Source organism: Cyprinodon tularosa, unplaced genomic scaffold (assembly GCF_016077235.1).
Source record: "Cyprinodon tularosa strain WSP-4 unplaced genomic scaffold, ASM1607723v1 ctg40, whole genome shotgun sequence".
Taxonomy (NCBI): domain Eukaryota; kingdom Metazoa; phylum Chordata; class Actinopteri; order Cyprinodontiformes; family Cyprinodontidae; genus Cyprinodon; species Cyprinodon tularosa.
In genome coordinates, this window is record NW_024039119.1 from 1,165,194 (window position 1) to 1,185,955 (window position 20,762).

General features: G+C 38.2%; 1 protein-coding gene across 10 annotated transcripts in view; it reads right to left on the reverse strand.

The window, feature by feature from the left end:
* Positions 1–20,762, reverse strand: part of kif21b (kinesin family member 21B) — a 106,504-nt gene that overhangs the window by 33,643 nt on the left and 52,099 nt on the right. For 3 of the 10 annotated variants that reach the window (XM_038298074.1, XM_038298077.1, XM_038298073.1), the window contains exons 12-27: positions 19,496–19,592; positions 19,279–19,417; positions 19,002–19,190; positions 18,727–18,926; positions 18,542–18,649; positions 17,851–18,167; positions 17,394–17,574; positions 15,425–15,628; positions 15,239–15,340; positions 13,557–13,722; positions 12,177–12,237; positions 11,960–12,008; positions 11,387–11,631; positions 10,008–10,076; positions 9,802–9,912; positions 2,165–2,203 (exon numbers count right to left, since the gene is read on the reverse strand). In XM_038298074.1, the coding sequence (XP_038154002.1) occupies positions 2,165–2,203; positions 9,802–9,912; positions 10,008–10,076; positions 11,387–11,631; positions 11,960–12,008; positions 12,177–12,237; positions 13,557–13,722; positions 15,239–15,340; positions 15,425–15,628; positions 17,394–17,574; positions 17,851–18,167; positions 18,542–18,649; positions 18,727–18,926; positions 19,002–19,190; positions 19,279–19,417; positions 19,496–19,592 (2,277 nt within the window). Of the gene's footprint in view, positions 1–2,164; positions 2,204–9,801; positions 9,913–10,007; positions 10,077–11,386; positions 11,632–11,959; positions 12,009–12,176; positions 12,238–13,556; positions 13,723–15,238; positions 15,341–15,424; positions 15,629–17,393; positions 17,575–17,850; positions 18,168–18,541; positions 18,650–18,726; positions 19,191–19,278; positions 19,418–19,495; positions 19,593–20,762 lie in introns of all 10 variants that reach the window. The other 7 variants (XM_038298070.1, XM_038298072.1, XM_038298069.1 and 4 more) reach the window with 3 other exon arrangements.

Genomic DNA, 20,762 nt, shown 5'->3' on the forward strand with positions numbered 1-20,762 from the left:
ATATGCTGAGTAGTGTAAATGCATGCAAAACATTTTAAATCTAACCTTTGAGCGTATTCTTCTTATTTGACTCAATAGCTTTTTCTAATAAATATAAAGGGCTTTTTTGTATCTCTGCTTCTGTCTCCTTGAATCCCAGTCGGCCTCGGCAGATGGCCGCTCACACCGAGTCTGGTTGTGGTGAAGGTGTCTTCCTGTTAAAAGGGAGTATTTCCTCTCCACTGTTGCTACAAGCACGCTTAGTGTGAGGGATTGCCTTTGAGTCAATGAGTCGATGCAATCAACTGGTTTTTCTTAGATAGAAAACTTTGAATCAATTTGACTGTATGATCGGTGAACTGTAAAGTGCCTTGAGATGACATGTGTTGTGAATTTGGCGCTATAGCAATAAACTGAATTAAAAAACATCAATAACAGAAAGCAGCAGAAAATAAAGACTGCAATTCTCCAAATATGTGAAACAGGATGTAAAAATATACCTTATACCTATTACTATGTTAGGTGGAGTTCTTTGTTACTGGGAGGACTGCATCTCCTCTAAAAGTCAATATAGTGCATGGCATTGTTCAGCTCTTATAACAACAATTAATGCAAATCTGGTACTTTTTTCCAGTAACTTGAAAATATCAATCAGTGGATCTCTGCAGGAAAATGATCCAAAATATACAGCCTGGATCCACACAGAAACTACAGGAAAAAAAGCAACCTTTCCCACTGGATTAAGAGAAGATGGACTGTGAGGGGACCTAGGTTTGTCTTGGGCTGGAAAGGTCAAAGATCCCCCGCTCTCCCCTCCGACCTTTTGTAATGTAATAAAAGCAGCCTATATTACAACGTATTGATTGAATGGATGTAAATATTTCTGTCCCTAGTGATTTAATCTAAAAAGATAAAATAAGATCAGTTAAGAGGAAATGTTCCGAAGTAATTAAAACTTCCTATTTTATGTAACAAGAGCGATTAAATAAACATCTGACTTTAAAAGTGTTTAACACATATTTATGCAAAAAAGTAAAAGTTATAAACCCTGTATGTGATCACCAGAAATAAAATTTTGTTTCCTTCTCAGCTCTTGTTCATACAAGTACTTCACAGTTGGAGATTTTCCCAGTTGGAATCCTGTGGAAATAATCTAAATGTGTTGCTTTGGCTGGGTGCACAGGAAGGCAGGACGTGTACATGATTTTATTTCAGCATGTGGAAGAGAGCAGTACAGGCTCCCTGCTTGAATGTATGCAAGACACCGATGAGTGAGAAGAAAGCAGCGTGCAGGTCTGCAGAGAGGATTAGCTGCCGACGTGTCACACGGCTCACTCCATCATCTTACTAGCCTCACAGACCAGGTACTTGTTGGAGGTAATCTACCATGAGATATCCTGCAGGAATGGTGGGAACACATGCTTTATATCTTGCACTATTTCTAGGTGATGTAATGAATCTTTTAGATATCATAACTGTGTTGATAAAGGCAAATGGCAGGTGAAAAAAGAAAATCATGTTCCTTTAAAAACTAAATGTCGACCCCTGCTGTTCATTAAGGAGAATGCATATTAAAGTCAGCTTACATTTTTAAGGTCTGAGGGTTTGCCATATTTTATTTTCAAAGTATAAGAAAATACAGTAAATTGATTATTTTTAAAGATATTGACCATTTAAGAGTTTGTTGGATAGTTGGCTCACAACTGAATAGATGGGTTTAGTTTTGTTTTAGTTTTTACATAGATCAAGTTAACAGTCCAACACAAAAAAATAAGAAATACACTGATAATACTGTTGTTTTTAATCTAGTGCTTGACAGCACAGCATTACTTTGATTCATAAATTTTAAGCCTTTTAATTAAAAATAAGCTAAAATCCCTATACTGTCATTCAGTTCTACAGGGTAACCAAATACAGGTGTTTTGCAGAGGCACCTTTAAATGCTTTTCAACAGCGAGGCAAAAAAAATGTAAAAAGTAGTTTGGTACTTAATGATCCTGCATGGGACCACAGAAACACAGCATGGCAAAGATAGAAAAGAGCTACCTATGGTTAATGCATGCATTTCACAGTGATTTCAACCATGGAGGACTTAAAGGGAGAGGCGGGAATGGAGACAAGACACCATACAAGTTAAACAGGCAAAAACAGGGAAAACAGCAAACAACAGACACGATTCCTCTACCTGAGCACCTCGGAGAGCGAGGAGTCGCTGTCATCCGACCTGGAGGCAGAAGAGGAGCGAGGAGAAGGCGGGAGGTGGGAAGAGGAAAGGGTTAACCACGTTGAGAAAAGACAGAAGGGTTAAATAATAGGAGTACAGACTAGTAGTAGAAAAGGGGTTCGGACATAAGTGGACAAAACAGGCAGGAAAGTTCAGTCAAAAATAAATCTTGTTCAGTAGGTTACGGCGGTTCGCCTTGGAAATAACTGAACAAAATATATTAATTGACCAATTTCAGTCCAGCCACACCAACACACATTCAGCAGACTTTTAAGCGGTGTTAAACATTAAGGGTTAAATCTTTGAAGTGAGACATTTGAGGAAATACAGTCATTTACTTTCTTGTCAAGAGCTGGGTAGAGAACAATCAAGCCATTTAGTTACAGCTAGTGTACATTTAGCAAAGCCCACAGCTAGTTAGGTTAGTATGGTGTCTGTAAATCAACTAAAATGTGTTGAATATACAGACTGTACTATAATGCTTATAAGCTTCAAAGTACAGGTGGAGTGTGAAATGCCGTTCTCAAACATTGAATCCACCATACTTTAGTCCCAGCAGGTCAAGCTAACAACTCTTTTATATAGAAGTGCCATATGGCGAAACAGTGTTGGAAACATTCAGCCTTATTGAGGTTTATTAAAACAGTCAGAGGAAGCACAGAGTAGAGGAGCTTTTCAAAGGGAAACTATTATTTATGCATATACATTTATGCATGTATTGTCGTTCATGCAGGAGAGGGAGGGATAGTTTCAGCATGTAACAGGAAGGCAAAAAAATATCTTCTAAAAAAGTTTTATCCTTTTGAGCCTTCTAATGGCTTTTAACATTCTGGATTTAGAAAGGAGGAATAACTTTTATTAAATTGTCTGAATTCAAATAGGACTTATGCCTAATTCCTCTACTTCATGAACTTATCCAACTCTAGAGTTACCTGTCTTTCATTAATGGACAGATTGATTAATCCAGGTGTGTCTGGCCTTTGTCATCACAGTTACTTAGGTCAGACACACCTGGATTAATCTGTCTGTCCAGTAACAAAAGACATGATACAAAGGAGCTGGCTGAGGTTAAGAGGTAGGGGAGGTTGGGCCATTCAATACATTTTCAGACATCCCAAGTCTCCCTGATATAGATAGTTGTTCACGGATGCCCACGAGCAGGATAAATTATCCAGATTTTAGACTATGCGAGGTGGTGTTTTTTTTAATGCGAGTGAGAGCGTGCAGCCAGTACAATAATTCGTGCATCATGTGCGGATTAGAACTACTGCGATTGCGCAGACACAACAAGAGAGAGCGGGGTGTGGGGAGGAGGTTCGATAAGCATTTTATTAAACCCATAGGGCAATTAATTGTTGTTGTTAGTCATAGTTTCTTCGACTTGTTATTATAGCTGTTAATTTCAATGGAAATCTGAGGAAAGGATTGATGTTATAACTGTTGGTCATGCTAACCGCTAAAGGATTTTTCTATAAAAAGACCACAATAAATCTGTCTTGAATTCATTAAAACCCTGGCATTTTAGATGAGTGTCCAAATATCTAGTGGATGATAATGTAGTGGACTCAAAATTTCCCACAATGCACCTTGAAAAACAGTGTGCAAGCATGGTCACTAAAGCAGCAAATAGATCCCACAATGCTTTGATATAAGCTCTCCTCCTGAAGCATGGGGGTGAGAGACAACAAAGATGCAGCAGAAACCATGCAGGGAGCTGGAGTCACATGATCAAAAAGTAGTGATCGCCTGTCCGAATGGTGAAATAACTGGGTTCACTATAAAGTCCATAATATATATATATATATATATATATATATACACACTGATTGAGGGGTTAGGGCAGATGTTCGGACACAACTGTTCAGCTATAGTCTTATAAAAAAGTTTCAAGAAAAAGCTATGGCAGCACTAAAAGCTTTAAGAAAATTAGATTTTAGAAATTCTCCACATAACTCTAAATAGTAGAACTGTGCTTTTAAAGATACTAACAGATGGACTGTCAAAAGCTTATTAAAGTTAAAGTCAAGCCAACCGCCACTGGCTGTTTACCTGCGTTAAGTAAACCGACATGATGGCTTTGGGTTGTCACTCTCGACTTTTTTGCTCTTGAAGAAAGCCAATAGTAGCATTTCCAAGAATGTCAAACTGTCAGTTGTAACGATATAAAAACTGAAGAGGATTATGGGTAGAAAAAAGAAGGTTCTCAAGGGAAGCACTGATGCAAAGTTAGTCTCACCAAAGGTCACAGAATAATTGTACTGTGTCTGACAATGAGGTCAGGATTACCTTTTAAACTGAAACTTGCAAATAATTTCAAGAAATTAGTAAAGAAATGCATATTGGATGGATAAAAGGGTTAACAGAACAAACATCCATACCACATTTAAACAGGTTCTGTTTAATTAATTATATTATAGGTGTATTAGAACATTCTGAGTGAACTACTATGGAAAATAATACTCTATAAGCTTATATTGGATCCTTTTAAACTTCTGCTATTGTGTCTTAAAGTTCTTCCAGATGGTTAAAATATCAATTTAACCCAAGTTTTTTTTTGAAGCCATATTAAAGAAAAAAAAAAAATCTTTCTGCATCTTACTGCAGTTTAAGGTTTAGAAAACATATTTAAGTTTTGTCAGACCACAAAAACCGATCCTCCTGCCTCCCTGCCTGTTGCTGTAGATTGCCATTCAGCTGGCTGAAGGCGTGTTACTAAACTAATGGTTACTGTTGCAACATTACATTATATTATTAAATATTAAACGCAATAAACTTTACTTTAAAACTACTTCAAAACGTATTAAAATTAATGTTTAAAGATTGATATATTTTGTTGTAATCTATATATTTGAATTGTTTAATTAGCAGTGGAAGCCATTCTTGTTTTTTGTAATGAATAACCGGGGAGTGGATATAGTGGATATCATTTTTACATTTTAAATGTCAATTAAATAAACTCAAGATCACCAGACAGTAACGCAGTGTATGATTTAACCAAACTCTAGGTTAAAGGAATCAGGAATCAGGAATCAGCAAAAGATCTTTAAAAATGCTTTGATTTTACCAACATACAGTAAAACTCAGTTTGATGGGATTAATAAAGTCAGTTTATCAATGATAAAACATAACAGAATTTTTTTCACTCTAGCATCACCAGGGGTTTAAAACCCATGTAAAACTTTTGATTCCAGTCTCATTCACTCACACAGGCAACAGACACAAACAAGAATAATTAAAATGGAAAGTAAAACTTTTTGAAAGGAATGTTTGAACCTGAAACATAAACGGCATCATTATCCCTGATTTTAATCAGGCAATTTTTAAATATACGATACATACATAAGGATGTATTATAACATAATGTTGGTGATGATAAACTGTTGGAGTTCAAAAAGTTACAGAAATGGGAGAAAAGCCAAAACCGACACATTAAAATAATTAATTTCAGCACAAAATATTCAACTCACTTTTCAGCCAACTGCACAAAACAGTGATTCAACAAACTAGTGGGGTTTGTTTTATGCTGGTTGACCAATGTAATTAAAAACATTAGGACCTCAACTTCAGGTTGCTTAACTGCACACAAAAAAACTCCTGGATAAAATCCAAATATGTTCAGATAAACTAATCTGAGTTCAGTTGCCATGATTCAGATGATAATTCACACAGACATTTGCTCTTCATTGCCTTCTAGAGAAGGCAATGAAGAGCAACACCACATTAGAGGGTAAATACACAACTCAATCCACGCTGCCACGTTGTGTTGTCTCAAAGTATTTTCCATGTCTTAACCTTACAACAAACCTTTAACATAAACACCCTCCATCAGCTTTTTAACCTCAAATGGCTTCTGTCAGCAACAGCTGCACGAGCGCAAGACATGTGCCATCCCATTTACCTACCCCTGGTCCAGATAATGAGGAGCCACAGGCTCTGGCACACACACAGCCAGCAGTAATTAAGGCCCACTGTACACACACCCAAATCCACAACACCCAGACCCATTCCTCAAAGCAATACTGCCACCAATTAGGGGGCTATTAAGCTGGGAAATGTGAGGACTTAATAACAAGACACACACACACAAAAAAAAAAAAACAACTGTGGCAATTGCTGGTTGAAATGAACCGCTGACATTTGTCTGAGCGGGAAGTTGGAATTGATTGGGAAACAAAGACTGGGCTGACATCGCTCCCACTGGACCTCCTCCTTCTGTTTCATGTAACTAAGTGACATAATTTCATTTTTAAATGCTAACATTGTTAAAAAAAAAAAAAAAAGAAAAAAGAAAAGCAGCAATGCAGTCTCAGGCTGCAATGGGTCTATTAACTATAAAATACAAATGCAATGCATTTAAATAATGTGCTTAAATTGGCTTAAAATGATTCTCCTCCGGTATTATATCAGAATGTTGTCACTTTATAACTACAAACAATATTCTGTTTTACCAACATTTTTTGGGACACAAACTAAAGCTGCTAGACAAGAAGCTCTTTTTATTCAAACACCTTTATACATCTGCCAGTGTGTATTACAGAAATAGCAATGCCTTACATGAAACAGGGTGGTGGCTCAGTAATGCTGTGGTTAGGGTGGATGATATAACCGAAACTTATTACAATATATTTATAAATTTCAGTCGATAAGATATAATTCTGATATTGATAGAAAAAATGTCAAACGCCTCAGAAAGGGTCCCAGGGATGCCCCTAACAGGCACAAATTTGGGCCGGCACAAATTTGGGAAAACTATTTGGAATGTCTGTAAAACTCCTCAAATATAACATTTTAAAAATTATTGTTAAAAAACACATCCAACTATTTTCAATTTTAGCTACAACCTCAATAGACTAAATTTAAACCAGGACATATTGTCACGTTATAATGGCCACTCATTGTTGCTAAACTGACCCAGTTTGAACTACTGAAGTCTGTGGTGAGCATCATCGCTCATGCAGCCAATATATTCTAAACTGATCACAAACCGTAACATATATCAAAATACCAGAAATGCTTTTAAAATTCATATCCCTGTTATTGAATAAAAATATACCACTATAAATATTGATATCGAGTTATTGAGCCCTGTGCTGTGGGGATACTTTTTAAAGGCCTGAATACCGAAACTGATCGCATTTAATAGAAAGATTGATCAAGCTAAATAGAGGACATTTCAACCAGACAAGAAGTCATATACAAAAAGTCTTGAGTGGGTGTAGGCGTTTATTGTATGATTTATAACTATGGTGATAACTTGCCAGTTCTGATAAGAATTTTGAGTATTGGTCTAAATGATAAATTAGAATAAATGATGAATAAACACTCCAGAATTTTTCAGAATTTTTCTTTTGACCATTTTTTTTTTCCATGTGTTTCCATTGGGTCATTTTTAAAATTTGAAGAATATGATCAAATATGATTACTATGACATGTTTAATGGTATAAATCATTCTTCTTTATGTAACTGGTGGCATGTAAATGGTAAATGGTAAATGGCATGTACTTATATAGCGCCTTTATTCAAGTTAGGAGACTTGACCAAAGCGCTTTACACTACATTCATTCACCCATTCACACACACACTCACACACTGATGGTGGCAAGCTACATTGTAGCCACAGCTGCCCTGGGGCTCACTGACAGAAGCGGGGCTGCCGTACACTGGCGGCACCGGGCCCTCTGACCACCACGCGTAGACAATGCAGGTGAAGTGTCTTGCCCAAGGACACAACGACACTGAAAGTCGGAGTCGGGGCTTGAACCGTCAACCCTTGATTTCAGGGCAAACTCCTACATCCAACGCCACTGTCACCCTAAAGAAGCTGAATTTACATGTGTATATTATTCAAGAGTATTTTTTGTGATTGTGGAGCACCTGAGAAAGACTGCAAAGAAGTGAGTTTTTTGTTTTTAAATCATATGTTCTATCGTTATCATACGATGGATTATTAGGGCGAGACTGGAGATTTATTTTTTTATTTCGAGAATAAAGTCATAATATTATGAGAATAAAGTTGCAAGGAGAATATTCATAAAATAGCGAGAATAAATTTGTAACATTACGAGAATAAAGTTGCAACGAGAATAGTCATGAAATCACGAGAATAAATTCATAACATTACGAGAATAAAGTTGCAACGAGAATAGTCATGAAATCACGAGAATAAATTCATAACATTACGAGAATAAAGCTGCAACGAGAATAGTTGTAACATTAAAAGAATTAAGTTGTAATATTACGAGAATAAAGTTGTATTACATGACAACTCTTACAAGAAGCATTTTCTTCCCTGATGTCGAGCATCATGTGAAGTTATACTTTTGCTCTGCTTTATCAAATAAGGAAATATTAAATCTTTAAATTTTACATTATGTCCAACTGGACTCCGGTTGCTGTTTGGTGGAGCTGGTTGGCCGTCATATGCTGGTAGGAGCTTGAAGCTTTCTTTCTGAAACGGGTTGTGGTAGGATGACTTCATTCTCGATATTTCTCAACTTTATTCTCATAATATTACAACTTTATTCTCAAAATAAAAATAAAAAACTCTAACCTGGCCCTAATACTCTGTAGTGTTATCACAATAACATCACATAATACTGTGAGAAGATTTTAAGTTCATATCAACCAGCCCTAATCTAGAGACTTATTCAGATAACTTTAAAAATTAGGACAACCCAGAAAAACTGATTAAAAATAATGATCAAAAACCAATCTATTTTCCAAGAAGTGATCTTATATTTACAAAAAAAAAACAAAAAACATAACATTAGCTTATGTCTTTGTTGGGATTTGAAATACGTGAGATAGAAATCAAATAAAGTACCATGATTATTGTAGCTGCAGTGTGACAAAATGTCAAAAAGTTTAAGTGGTATAAATTAGGGGTGTTCTGAATGATCAGCCATTTATTCCTGATTTTCCTAATTATGGGAAATCTGCCGATACTTTGATGATAAACTGATCTCATCTATCTCTACAAAAGTAAGAAAATCCTCCGCTGTCAATGCTGTAAACGTTTATTTACAGAGCAGAAATTTGTACGTTTTTATAGTTTCACAGGTAATATGCAATGTTTTTCAGTAAGATAAGATCTAAACATTGAAGGTGTCCTGTGATCTTATCAATTGAAAGTTTAAGATCTGAAAAAATTAAAACAAAAGGCATACAAGTCAAAATTGCCATGTTGTTTTGTAATTAATTTGAGTTTGTCTAAGTCCAAATCCAGCTTCTTATAGATGGTTATCATTCAGAAATCTGCAATTAGTGAACCCCTAGTATAAAAACTTTAAAAAGAAACTGTACTGACACTCTTCCTTTTACTTTGTGTTTGTTAATTTCATAATCTACAAAATCCTACTTCTGTTCAGAAATATTCCCAACATCTAAACATTCGTGGATTCTGATCTTTGCTGCCTTAATGCGTCACTTCTTTTTACTTTCAGCAACACTTATGAACACTAATGCCTAAAAATAAAGTTTGGAAGTGGGATGTCTTAACATTTCTCTTCACAGACAACCTTTAATGTTTCTAAGGGCGACCGAAGTTAGCAGATGAGTATCAGTGTCAGTCAGCATCTCTGTGTGGGACGGAACTCACTTGTCCAGAGCAGAACCTTGTGTTTGATTGCTGGTCAGTCTAGAGAAGACATTGCGATCATTCCTTGTCCGCAGAGGAGGGGAGGAAGGAGGGGTGTAGCCATCAGTGGGCCTGATGAAGAAGTAAAGAAATTATTTGTCAGCAAAAAAATAAATAAAAAAATCAATTAGAGATCAGGCGTTTCATCTGGTCGCAAACATCTGTACCTGTAAGATCGGTCATAAGATTTACGTCTTGTTATGGGGGAAGTGTCATAACCTCGAGACTGCCTGGGACTGAGACATAAAAAAAAAATCCAAGTAGAAACATATGAAACAGATAATACAAAGAAAAAAATGATTTTTTTAAGCTTAATTGGGCCTGGAAGGTGACGTGCCAATTAAAACAACTCAAACATGTGGCTGAACCTCATCATACCTGGTGGACATCAACCTTTAGAGTAGATGCTGCTACTGTGCAAATAGGTATTAAAGTTAGCACCTCTCTGTGTTCATCACATGTTTAAAAAGAAAGGTGAGACAGATCCTATGGCTGTAAGAAGCCTGATGAAAAGAAACAGTATGCGTTTTTTTTTTTTTTCAGGCTGCCAGAGAGCAGGAATCTTAGCAGATAATACAAAGGTACGGCAAAGTGTCTCATTTATCCATTAATGCTTTAAGCCTCTGTCTCCGGCTAAAGTTTAAAATCTGGTACAAATGGACGCTCCATAGTGTCTTAAATGGTACTTATTGCAAATGTTATTAACTATAATTGATATAAATATGCACAAATGAAATGTGATATAAGCTAAGAAGCACAGACAGACGTCCGGGTACAGTGATTGGTTTGTCTACTATTGAGAACCTTAAAAAAAAAGCTCAAAACAACTAAAAAAAAAAAAACCTCTGAAGATGAAAGTTGGATTTAGAATAATATAAACATAACCATCCTCCACCATCAAACTAAAAAAAAATAGATTTACTAATTAATAACCTCAGACTAATGCAATCATATTATCAAATACTGTAGCATCACCTGCAATAGAGGAAGGTGTTAGCAGCTGCAGTGCCGTTATTAGCAGGTTTATACGCCAGGCGGCCATATTGGCTTTTTATGTCAGGGCTGATGACAAATCATAGTCTTTCCCAAAGGATATGAACGTCTGTCTGTTTTTTTTTTTATTACACACTTTAAAATGTGGACTTCTGTGTAAAAATGGCAAAAGACAAGAAAATGCAACCCTTAGCCAATGAAGTAGAGGGGCGGAGATTTCCGGTAATACATACAGAAACTGCTGATTACACACTTTGTAAATCTAACCATGTAAAACTATGGTTGTTTGTATTTTTACCTCCATTAAAATCTATTTTATCACAGCTACTGATTTCCAACACAGTGTGAAGTCACCTCTGATCCTATTATGAATGGTTAATAAGTGCTGCAGGCAGCCTTCGATTTTTTGTTTCTGATATCATGGCTCCCAATGAGAAATCACAATCAGCAGCTCAGAATTTTACAAGATTCAACATTTTTAAGATAGTTTCAGCAACTGCCTTTTAAACAGTCCTTCCACCCTCAAGCATAAAGATTCATCCCCATGACTTACAAAGTGTGTCCCCTGACAGGAAGGCTGATGGTGCGGGACACTCTGTCCCTGTTGAAAGGGTCTCTGAGGGGCACGCTGAGGGCCAGGCTGCCTGGAATCAGGCTTAAGCCATCCTCCTGGATATCTGTCAGAGAGGCTAGAGACTTTGTGATGTGCTGCTGCTTGCTGCCTGATGAGGGGTCCAGGACAGGGCCGAGGTACTCCGCCGACACCGCCTTCATCTGAACCGACAGGCGAGGCTCCGTCTGGGGGGAAAAAGGTGAAGCATTTGTGTTAAAGTCAGAGTTTACGAAGAAAGAATCTGAGTTTGATTCAGATGCATGTTTTCTCTGTTTCTCTGGGAAAATGAGAGGCAAGAACCACAAAACAAGCTGCTTAGAAAAGATGAACAAATGCTACATAAAAACGAGAGAAACCAAAGTCTGTAAAGAGAGCTGCACTAACAGAAGGATCTCTTTTCAACCATCAAGGTTTGTGTTTGCTTGTGCTGCCCCCCTGTGGATGCAACAAGTACTAAAGGATGCTTGGAAGGTAGCAGTAAGACATGATGGAGAGTGATCCTGTTCCTCTTACCTTTATTTTAAAATCATCCTGGCTGTTGGATTCCTTCATCTGTGAGACACTAAAGGAATTGATAAAACAAATGGGATGAAACACAAATAAGGGTCACTCTATTTTACAAATGTTTAGTTTGTTTTTTACCCCACATTCTACTAAATATAGTTGCGTTCTTTTTTTGTGCTTAAGTTTCATAGATGAACAGGAAGTGGGGTGAAGACATTTTGCTCACCTGCTGTCAGAGGCTTGGCTGAACTCTGAGGGCTCCTCGTCTGTGCTGGCATAACCATTTTCTGAAAGCAGGGCAAAAAAAAAAGAAACTAAATTTACAGTTAAACTCCAGGATTCAGGATCAATTTAAATGTGAGTCCAGAAACATGTGAAAACGGAATGTTTTATAGTTTTTTGCTTTGCTGGTAATTTATCCTTTAAGGTTTCCTTTCTTTGACGGTTTCATCCTGCAAACTGAGATAAGATGCTCTAAAAGAAATGTCCAAACTGAGTAAATGTTTTTGCAAACATTCACACCCATTGAATATGTTTGCATCCATATTATGGTAACAAACCATCAACGTTTATCCATCATTAACTGACACAAAGCAGCTCTTGTTTTGAATGCCTCTTCTAACGTTGCAGCTCGATATGAAAAGGTCTGAGCTAACCTTTGGGAGTGTATTATAGCATGCAGTGATGGTGTTTTTCTACTGTCCTTCAGTCTACAGATTAGTTTAGCTCCATCAACCTTTATCAGCTCTGAGGAGCATCCATTTACCTGATAAAGAAGCTTATCCCCACAGCATGATGCTGCCACCACTGTGTTTCATGGTTGGGATCGATGTAGATTAAAAGAACCTTTTTGATGCCCATTTACCAAGAGCATTTTACCATGCTTCCTATGGCCATAGCCCACGGTTTCTCCAGGGTACCTATGGGGCCTCCTGGCTGCTTCTGATAATTCTCCTCAGTTTAACAGGAAGGCTGTGTCATTGTAGGTTTACATTTCTGCCATGGTTTGAACGGAGCTTTGAGCTCAGAGCTTGAAATATGGTTTTATAAACTAAACTTGGTTTAAACTTCTGAACAAGTTCATCACTGATTTGTCTGTCTCTTTTTTCCTTTTAGTTCAGCTATGTTCTCCTCTTCTGAGACCTGAAACAGAACAGCTGGACTTATTCTGTATTTAGACTAGACTATGTGAAGGTCAATCAGAGTAAAGTCATTTAAATACCAGGGAGGAACTATATTGTAATTTAACCAATATTTTACACTTAAACTGGTTAATAACCGATATCAATAATCTGTTATTCTTAGACTCTCTTACAGATATCCTGTAGTTTTCTGCTTCCATTCCTTTGCAATCCCTGAATATAGCAATTCACCCATCAGTTTTGGAGAATTTAATATCAGCCGATATCAATAGCATGGGGATAACATCGGGCATCCCTACTAGATACCAATGCATGTTAGAGCAATACCCTTATTTGTAAATGAAGTTTTTAAGTGGTGTATGGTGTTTGTTGTTTTACCATTTTTCTTTTTATCTGTCAATCGGAAGTAACGCTTAAAAAAAACCTTGTAAACAAACTTTATAATCATTTTAAACTGCTCTCACCTTGCTGGACGTTGTGGATCAGAGCCTGGAGCTCAGGGATGTATTCTGCCTTTTCTCTCAGCGCGTCCAGAATCATATGGTTGTGGGAGGAGCCGATTACATCCGTCTGTCTCAGCTGGCCCTCCAGAAGTCGGATCTGTGCCTCTTTTTGAGCCACCTGTAAACTCTATACACAGGCACACAGGAGGAGACATATTGTCATCATTTGTTATATCTTCAGGCTCAAACATCCAGAACGCTTAAACCTTTAATGGTGCTCAGCCTCTTCCAACTGTGGGATTCAACCTTGCTCTAAAAAGTACAGAATTAATGCAAAACTTAACTACTTCTTAGAAACCCTTTCCTTCTAATTAACAGCTGTAAAGACACTAACCCCTAATTTACACTGTGTCTGTTTCCAGTTTGCTCAGCTGCAAACTCTAATCAATGGGAGTCTTCACACAGCCTCAGCAGGGCGGTGCGAGCTGACGGCATTAAATATACAGAAATCACATTGCCCCAACAGAAACCCAGAACTAGCAATAATCGGGTTTACTTACTCAAAGGCTGCTTTATTAATACTTTTACGAGTCTATTTATGCATTTGTATTCTTGCAATTGCACACATTAGATGAATTATGGGGCAATAAATATAAATGTAGGTAATCAAAATAAAACTGAATATCAAATACACACATAACTTCCTGCACGCTGAGTACCAAGTCATCGCAGTATGTAACGCCATAAAACTGTCTGCATGTACAGAAATGAAAAGTAAAGCATTTTTAACCCTTTTAAACCCCATAGGAGGAGTTGTTTTGGTCTTACTTCAATGTTTATCACTGGCTGTTATTGTGAGATCTGTGCATATTTGTTGCTGCTCTGGACTTCACGCTGCATTGGAGCTGGATGCAGTGTACATTGGGACTAAATCAGCATTTTGCTTTCAAAGGAAAATCTAACTTCTGAGTCTATAAAAAACATGTAAAATTTTCATAATTAACCACAGGGAACAAAAAAAAAGCATATCTTATATTAAAAAGAAAACAAACCCAGCACCATCAGTAGGCAATGCAGGTTAGGTGTCTTGCCCAAGGGCACAATACTGAAAGGTGAAGCAAGAGCTTGCACCAACAACTCTTCAGCTGCAGGGCAAACTCATGCATCTGAGGCCACTGTCGCCCCCAACATAACATCATCAAATCAAACCTTGTTTATGAAGCAGTATCTCACGTGTTGTGCAACACAAAATGCTCTAGCTTTATTTCCAGAGCAGCAGCCTCACCCTAGCCAAAGCAGGACCCTTACATACACATCTCATGAACAACAAGCTTTTTTTGTTGTTTATTTTTTAGTGGGCCCAAGCCCTTAATTTAAAAGTACACTAATGGAAATTGCTGCTGTTATTGTCTTATTCTTTTAATAAGCTATGTAACCTGCTATGATCCCAGGTTTATAACAAGTGATGGAAGGGGTTCTAGTTCTCACTTAGGGAACATTTAAAAGGCCGGTAACCAAGGAGCCAATGCATTGATTTTAGAACTGGGGTAAACCAAACAGTCAAAATAAAAAATAAAAACATTGCAGTACAGCAAACTGCCACTAGATGGTGTATAAAGAACAATTTATTATTGTAACAGGCAGCACAGAAAGTTTTTTTGGTGCAGGTTTATGCTTCATTTTTCACTGCACATGAGCTTCACCTTATCAATGGAGGCCTTCAGGAAGTGGTCCAGCAGGTGGCGTGCTTCAGCCAACGAACAGGAACTGATCACCACTGAGGTGTCCACTGAGTCCAGCTCATCCTGAATAACACCCCAGAACATCAATGAGGGCTTTATGTTGCAAACACTCCATGTGTTTCTGTGTAAATGTTTGGGTCCTCTTACCTTGGTCTCCTCTATCTGCACGATGGTGGCCTGACAGTCAGACAGACTATCATTGATGTAGTCTATGTTGGCATTCAGCACTTCGATCTCCTCGTTAACTTCCTGAAGGAGGCGGTCCTCGGCCTCCGGCCCCTCTCCGTCAGCCATCAGGACCTCCCTTTTATGAGAGAGAGCTTCCTGCTGCATTGTCAGCTCTTCTCGCTTCTGACTCATCAAAACACAATATGCACATGAGATTAAAAAAACTTTAAAATAAGCAAAAAAAAACATGATTTTGACTCAGAGTCATTCTGTTTTTCTATTTTTTTTGATAAACACTTCAACCATGTTGTCATCAAAAGATTAAGACAAAAATCAAGGTGTTGCAATAAAAAAAAAAAAAGGGCCGTTTGTCCTGAAGACACTTTGCCACGTAGGAAGAAGAGGAACTAAGCTCCTCACACTTGGTTTCAGTTCTTTTCTACTGACATGAATGAGTTAAAACACGGGATGAACCAAAGTGAAAAATGCTTTTCAGAAAGCAAAAAAATTAGGAAACGAAGGCCAAAAACCGAAACACTAAAAGAAGTTGCTATCTCAAATATTAAAATTGTAGCATTTTTGGCTATTAAAAAGACTTATTACTGTTTAACCTCAAGAAATTTCAATAAAATATTAGTTATTCAATAACAAAACAGGGCTGTACAGTTCAAGTATTTTACTCTGATTTTCATCTATGAATAGATTAGTGTGAATGGGTGGAGGAAAAAAAAAATAGCAATATTCATGCGAGCACAGATTTCTCCACTTTCAATTGCATTTCGCTCTTAAAAGGTGTCAGGCTGGATTTAAATAAGATATCCGATTGTCTTTTGTTTAAAATAAGAAAGGGAAGACACAATTAATTAGATTTATTGTGATTAATTGCTTATTGAAATAATCGTCAATTTAATAATCGATTAATCGTTAACTGGAGTATAAAGACTGTAAAGCATGCCTTCAGCTGACAGTGCAAACTAGTTAGAGCAGTAAGCATACCAAAACTGTTTAAAAAATATTAAAATTTTTAATTTAAAATAAATAAACATTTTCATTTGTCAATATCCTTCATCCAAATTTCCTCAAGTGGTAAAGTTTTAGTTTCAACTGATTTAATAATAATATAAAATAATCAACAGATTAAATTATCTGCAAAATAATCGTTAGTTGCAGCCCTACTGAAAGCGGTAGATTTGTACTGGGAGAATACTTAAGGAACCAGTTACTGCTGCCACTTACAGATTCCCCGCAGTGACACCTAATGCAGCACAATAGTGTGAATGCATTTACCTCCTTACTGCTGTGGTGCTGTGGGAAGGTGAACCATGTGCCGTTAAGACTGCAATCAGTCTTAATGGCAGGTGAGCTCGCTACAGCCACAAGTAACCCCTGACTGCAGGCTGCAGATCTGGGCATGACTAAACGTTGAGCAACACCTAAATCACCCACATTGCAAATGCATGAGCTTCCAAATGTCTTCTTTTCTGAAATTTGGGCCTATTTGAAAAGGATTGTTGTAACCAAATGACTTTCTTTAATCTCCCACACACCTTCAAAGAGCTTCTGCAATGCCAGATATTCCACATCACACACTTAGGAAAAACAATGTGGACAGAACCAAGTGGAAAGACAGTGGACGGTCTTTATAAATAAAATATTGTGATATGATTGGGCCGTTGACTAAATCCATGGTTTTAGCCCTCCAACCCCTGACAAATTCCGCCTTTAAATGTAACCTTATCTGTTCTTCAGAGCTGTATTTATGCATGTATTTAAAATAAAGAATATCTTTTTATTCAAGTTCAATTTCCAATGACAACTAATGTCTTATGACAACGTGTTAAAGGGTTAAATCCAAGGGAGGAAAAAAAATGACCAAAAAAAAAACAATGTTTTTTTTTTTGTTTTTTTTTTACATTTTCAAAAACAGATTTTAAACATCTGTCCAGACCTTGATAAGGCGATCCATGTCTGCTTCCACATTAGAGATGGTCATTCTCTGCATGACGATGTCCATTATGCGGCGCTCCAGGGTTTGCCACTTCAGGCGGGCAGCCTTGGAGAAACTGTTGGCTCTGCCTGCAGCAGCAGTGCTGCCCAGGCCTGCTGGTTTCCTCTGCATCATCTTCTTGCTGATGAAAAGTTATAATGCATAAAAAGAAGACTCATATTCCTGCATTTTTTCAGACATTTTGATGTGTGTGAAATGTTTTATATGTCTTAAAGGTTTCAGAATTTGTAAGCAAACAAAAATGCAGAAACGGTACATGATGCTAATTTCACAGTGATATTTTTCTACCAAATCCAGGCTAAATGGGTCTAAAGACATTTAAACTCCATAGTTTTCACTTTTGTTTGAAAAACGCTGAGTTACTTTGCATTGCTATGTGCAGCTAGATAACGCTTACCTTATCACCCGCGTTCCATCCATACTCCCCTCGCTCTCCGCTATGTATCCGTACACGTTGTTCTTATTGTTCCACTGCCGCACCAGCCCACTCACGGTCCTCGCAGTCTCCGCCTCAGAGCCGCTCGCCGTCGTGCTGGTTGACAAGTCAGCTCCAGAGTCCGTAACGGGGGGCGTTTGGTTCCAACGGGCGACCCGCCCCGCCACACGATCCGACATAGGCTTGGCCAGGCGCCGCAGGGCCGTCACCTCCTGGGTCTTCCTGCGCAGCACCAGCTCCTGCTGCCTCTTCTGAGACTCCAGCGCTCTGATCTGGTACTAAATTCAGCAGGTGTTTGGATCATTTAGAGTTTACAGATGTCCTTTTTTTTATTGTGGTTTTATTAAAATTACATTCCAAAGTTCAGGCTGTTTATTTTATTTATTTTTACTTTTCTTAGGGACTTAAGAACATGCAGTTCTTCATCCTAAAGGATCACAAGTCAGGAAGAAAATTCAGAATGTAAAAACTGCATGTTTTGTATTCTTGTTTCTCAGCAATACTTCTACTTCCTGCCTAGGAGCAAATACCTAAATACAAACGGAAAATACTGACGCTGACTGGAATAACTACGATCCAAGCTCTCAGGAAGCAACATAAAAAAGTCTGCACAAATTTCTGCTCCAAACGCAATCATTAAATGCTCTCTAACCTCCTGTCGACGCTGCTCCTTCTTCAGCTGAGCAATCTCTCGATTCCTCTTAGCCTCTACCATTCTCCTCCTCTGCTGCTCCTCCTTCATCTGCTTCATCAGCACCACCTGAGAACAGGCCAAAGCAGCACGTTAAAAATTCCTTCCTTTTATTTTTTCAACCAGACTAACTTTCGTCCGCTTACCTTTGCCTTCTTCATCTCGTTGACCTCAGTCTGTAGCTTTTTCAGCTCCCGCTCGTACCTTCCCTGGTTTTTGAGGAGACGTGCATGCTCCTTTTGGGCTGTCTGCAGCTTGAGCAGGTCCCGGTTCATTTCTTTCAGCCGCTTCTCGTACTCCTGCCTGATTTTGCTGGCCTTCTCCTCGGTGTAGTTTTCCATGGACACTGAACAGCCATGTAAAAATGTTGAAGAGGCACCAATAGTTATAAATTTGTTGAGGATTACTGAGGTAAACTCACTGAGGTTCTGCAGCACACGGTCTCTCTCCAGCTGCGTGTCTCTGATCTTGTTCTGCAGCAGGATGAGCTTCTCCTCGTACTGCAACTTTAACATCAGCAGCCGCCGCTGGCTGTTCTCCAGCTCGTCTATCAGCTTCTGCTTGATCTCAATCTCACAGGTCAGGTCGGCCAGATCTGCCTGAAAGTTGGCTGCATGTTTGGGATTTAAAGAAATTATTTTAACCCCAGTCTACATTCATATTAAGTAAATGCACATGAGCATAGAGTCTGCCATTGCCTTTCTCATCCGAGTCAGAATCTGAGTCCACCAGGCTCTCATCACTGTCAAAATCGTCTTCCTCGTCCCTGCCCTCCTCTTCATCCTCGCCTTCATCTTCCTCACAGCCGCTCTCCTCCTGCAGCGGAGACATGATGTCCTACAAACACACAAAATCTATACTTTAAACTCTATCCTGCTGATTTATAGCGGAATTGCAAATAAACCTACACCTCACCTCGGTGGTGTTGTCGTCTGAATCGATCTCTCCATTCTGTCCGTTTTCCTGACAGTGCAGCTTTACTCGTTTCTTCAGACCCTTCTCCAACTCTGGGCTGCAGGAGGGAGAAAAGTGTTATTAAATATCTATAGATAAAATCATTACTGTGCTTTAATCAGAAGATTACCCTGCAGGATTGCTGCCTTCTAACAATCCTAGCAAGCAGATACGCTGATGGCAAACATAAGCCTTCCATTAAACTACATCAACCTTTATCCTTTACATTAGGTTTATAAGTTTTATTACTCGTTTTATTCCCCCTATGCTCTCGCCTTTATAGATCCTATCAGCCATTCCATCTGCCAACATTTCTCTGCAATTAGACTGTTAGACTTGTACTCCTCATCTCGTACGACCCATGGCTAACTGTGTGGAACCTTTTAGGGTCCTTCGCCAGCATAAACCGACAGCACTCCAACGCTCCCAATGTCCCAAAGTCCTAATTGACTTGGATGCGGCTCTCAGAAAGAAAATGAGGCAGAGACGGAAGCAGATGCAGATCTTAATCCCTTTCAGCTTGTAAAATGTGCGCAGAATCAATTCAAAGTTTGTTCAACATAAAGCTCAGGTGTTTGGAGACACTGCCTTATTGTCTAAGTTTAAGCATAATATCTGAATCATTATTTAAGAACAAGTTTCCTTTACATTTTATTTCATATTGTTTGGTTTTATGGGTTGGCATCTGGTTAGAAAGAGAATACTAGTGAGCTTGAGCTGTTTGAAGTAGATAGAGTTTAACTGCTGTCTGACCTGACCGCAGAGAGCCTGAGATTGAGTGAGTAAGTAGCTGATATTTACAATCGATCAGGTGGAGAGGAAAAAATGCATTCGGCTAATCTGGAGCTGGATAAGAACATAAAAAAAATAAATAAATAAAAAAGATAGACAGTGCATGTTGGAGTAGCTCTGCAGGGATTTTAGTTCCTCTGTGGACCAAAGTTTCTTTTTTATGTGTTTTACCTGGAGTGCTGGATGCTGTGTAGAAAGAAGGTTTTTTTATCTTTTCATTTTTTTTTTTCATCTTTGTGATGATGGGTAACCATAGCAACCTGGTTTTTACACCTGGGAGCAGCTCATTAACATCTCAAAAGCATATTTCAAAAACTTGAGTCGAAAAGGAGGCGCCAAGGATCCATAGTGGCAAGGAAAGGGAAGAGAGGAGGACAAAATTCAAGCCATCTCTTCCATCAGTTATTATGGGCAATGCTTTCTGCCCATAAGAGCA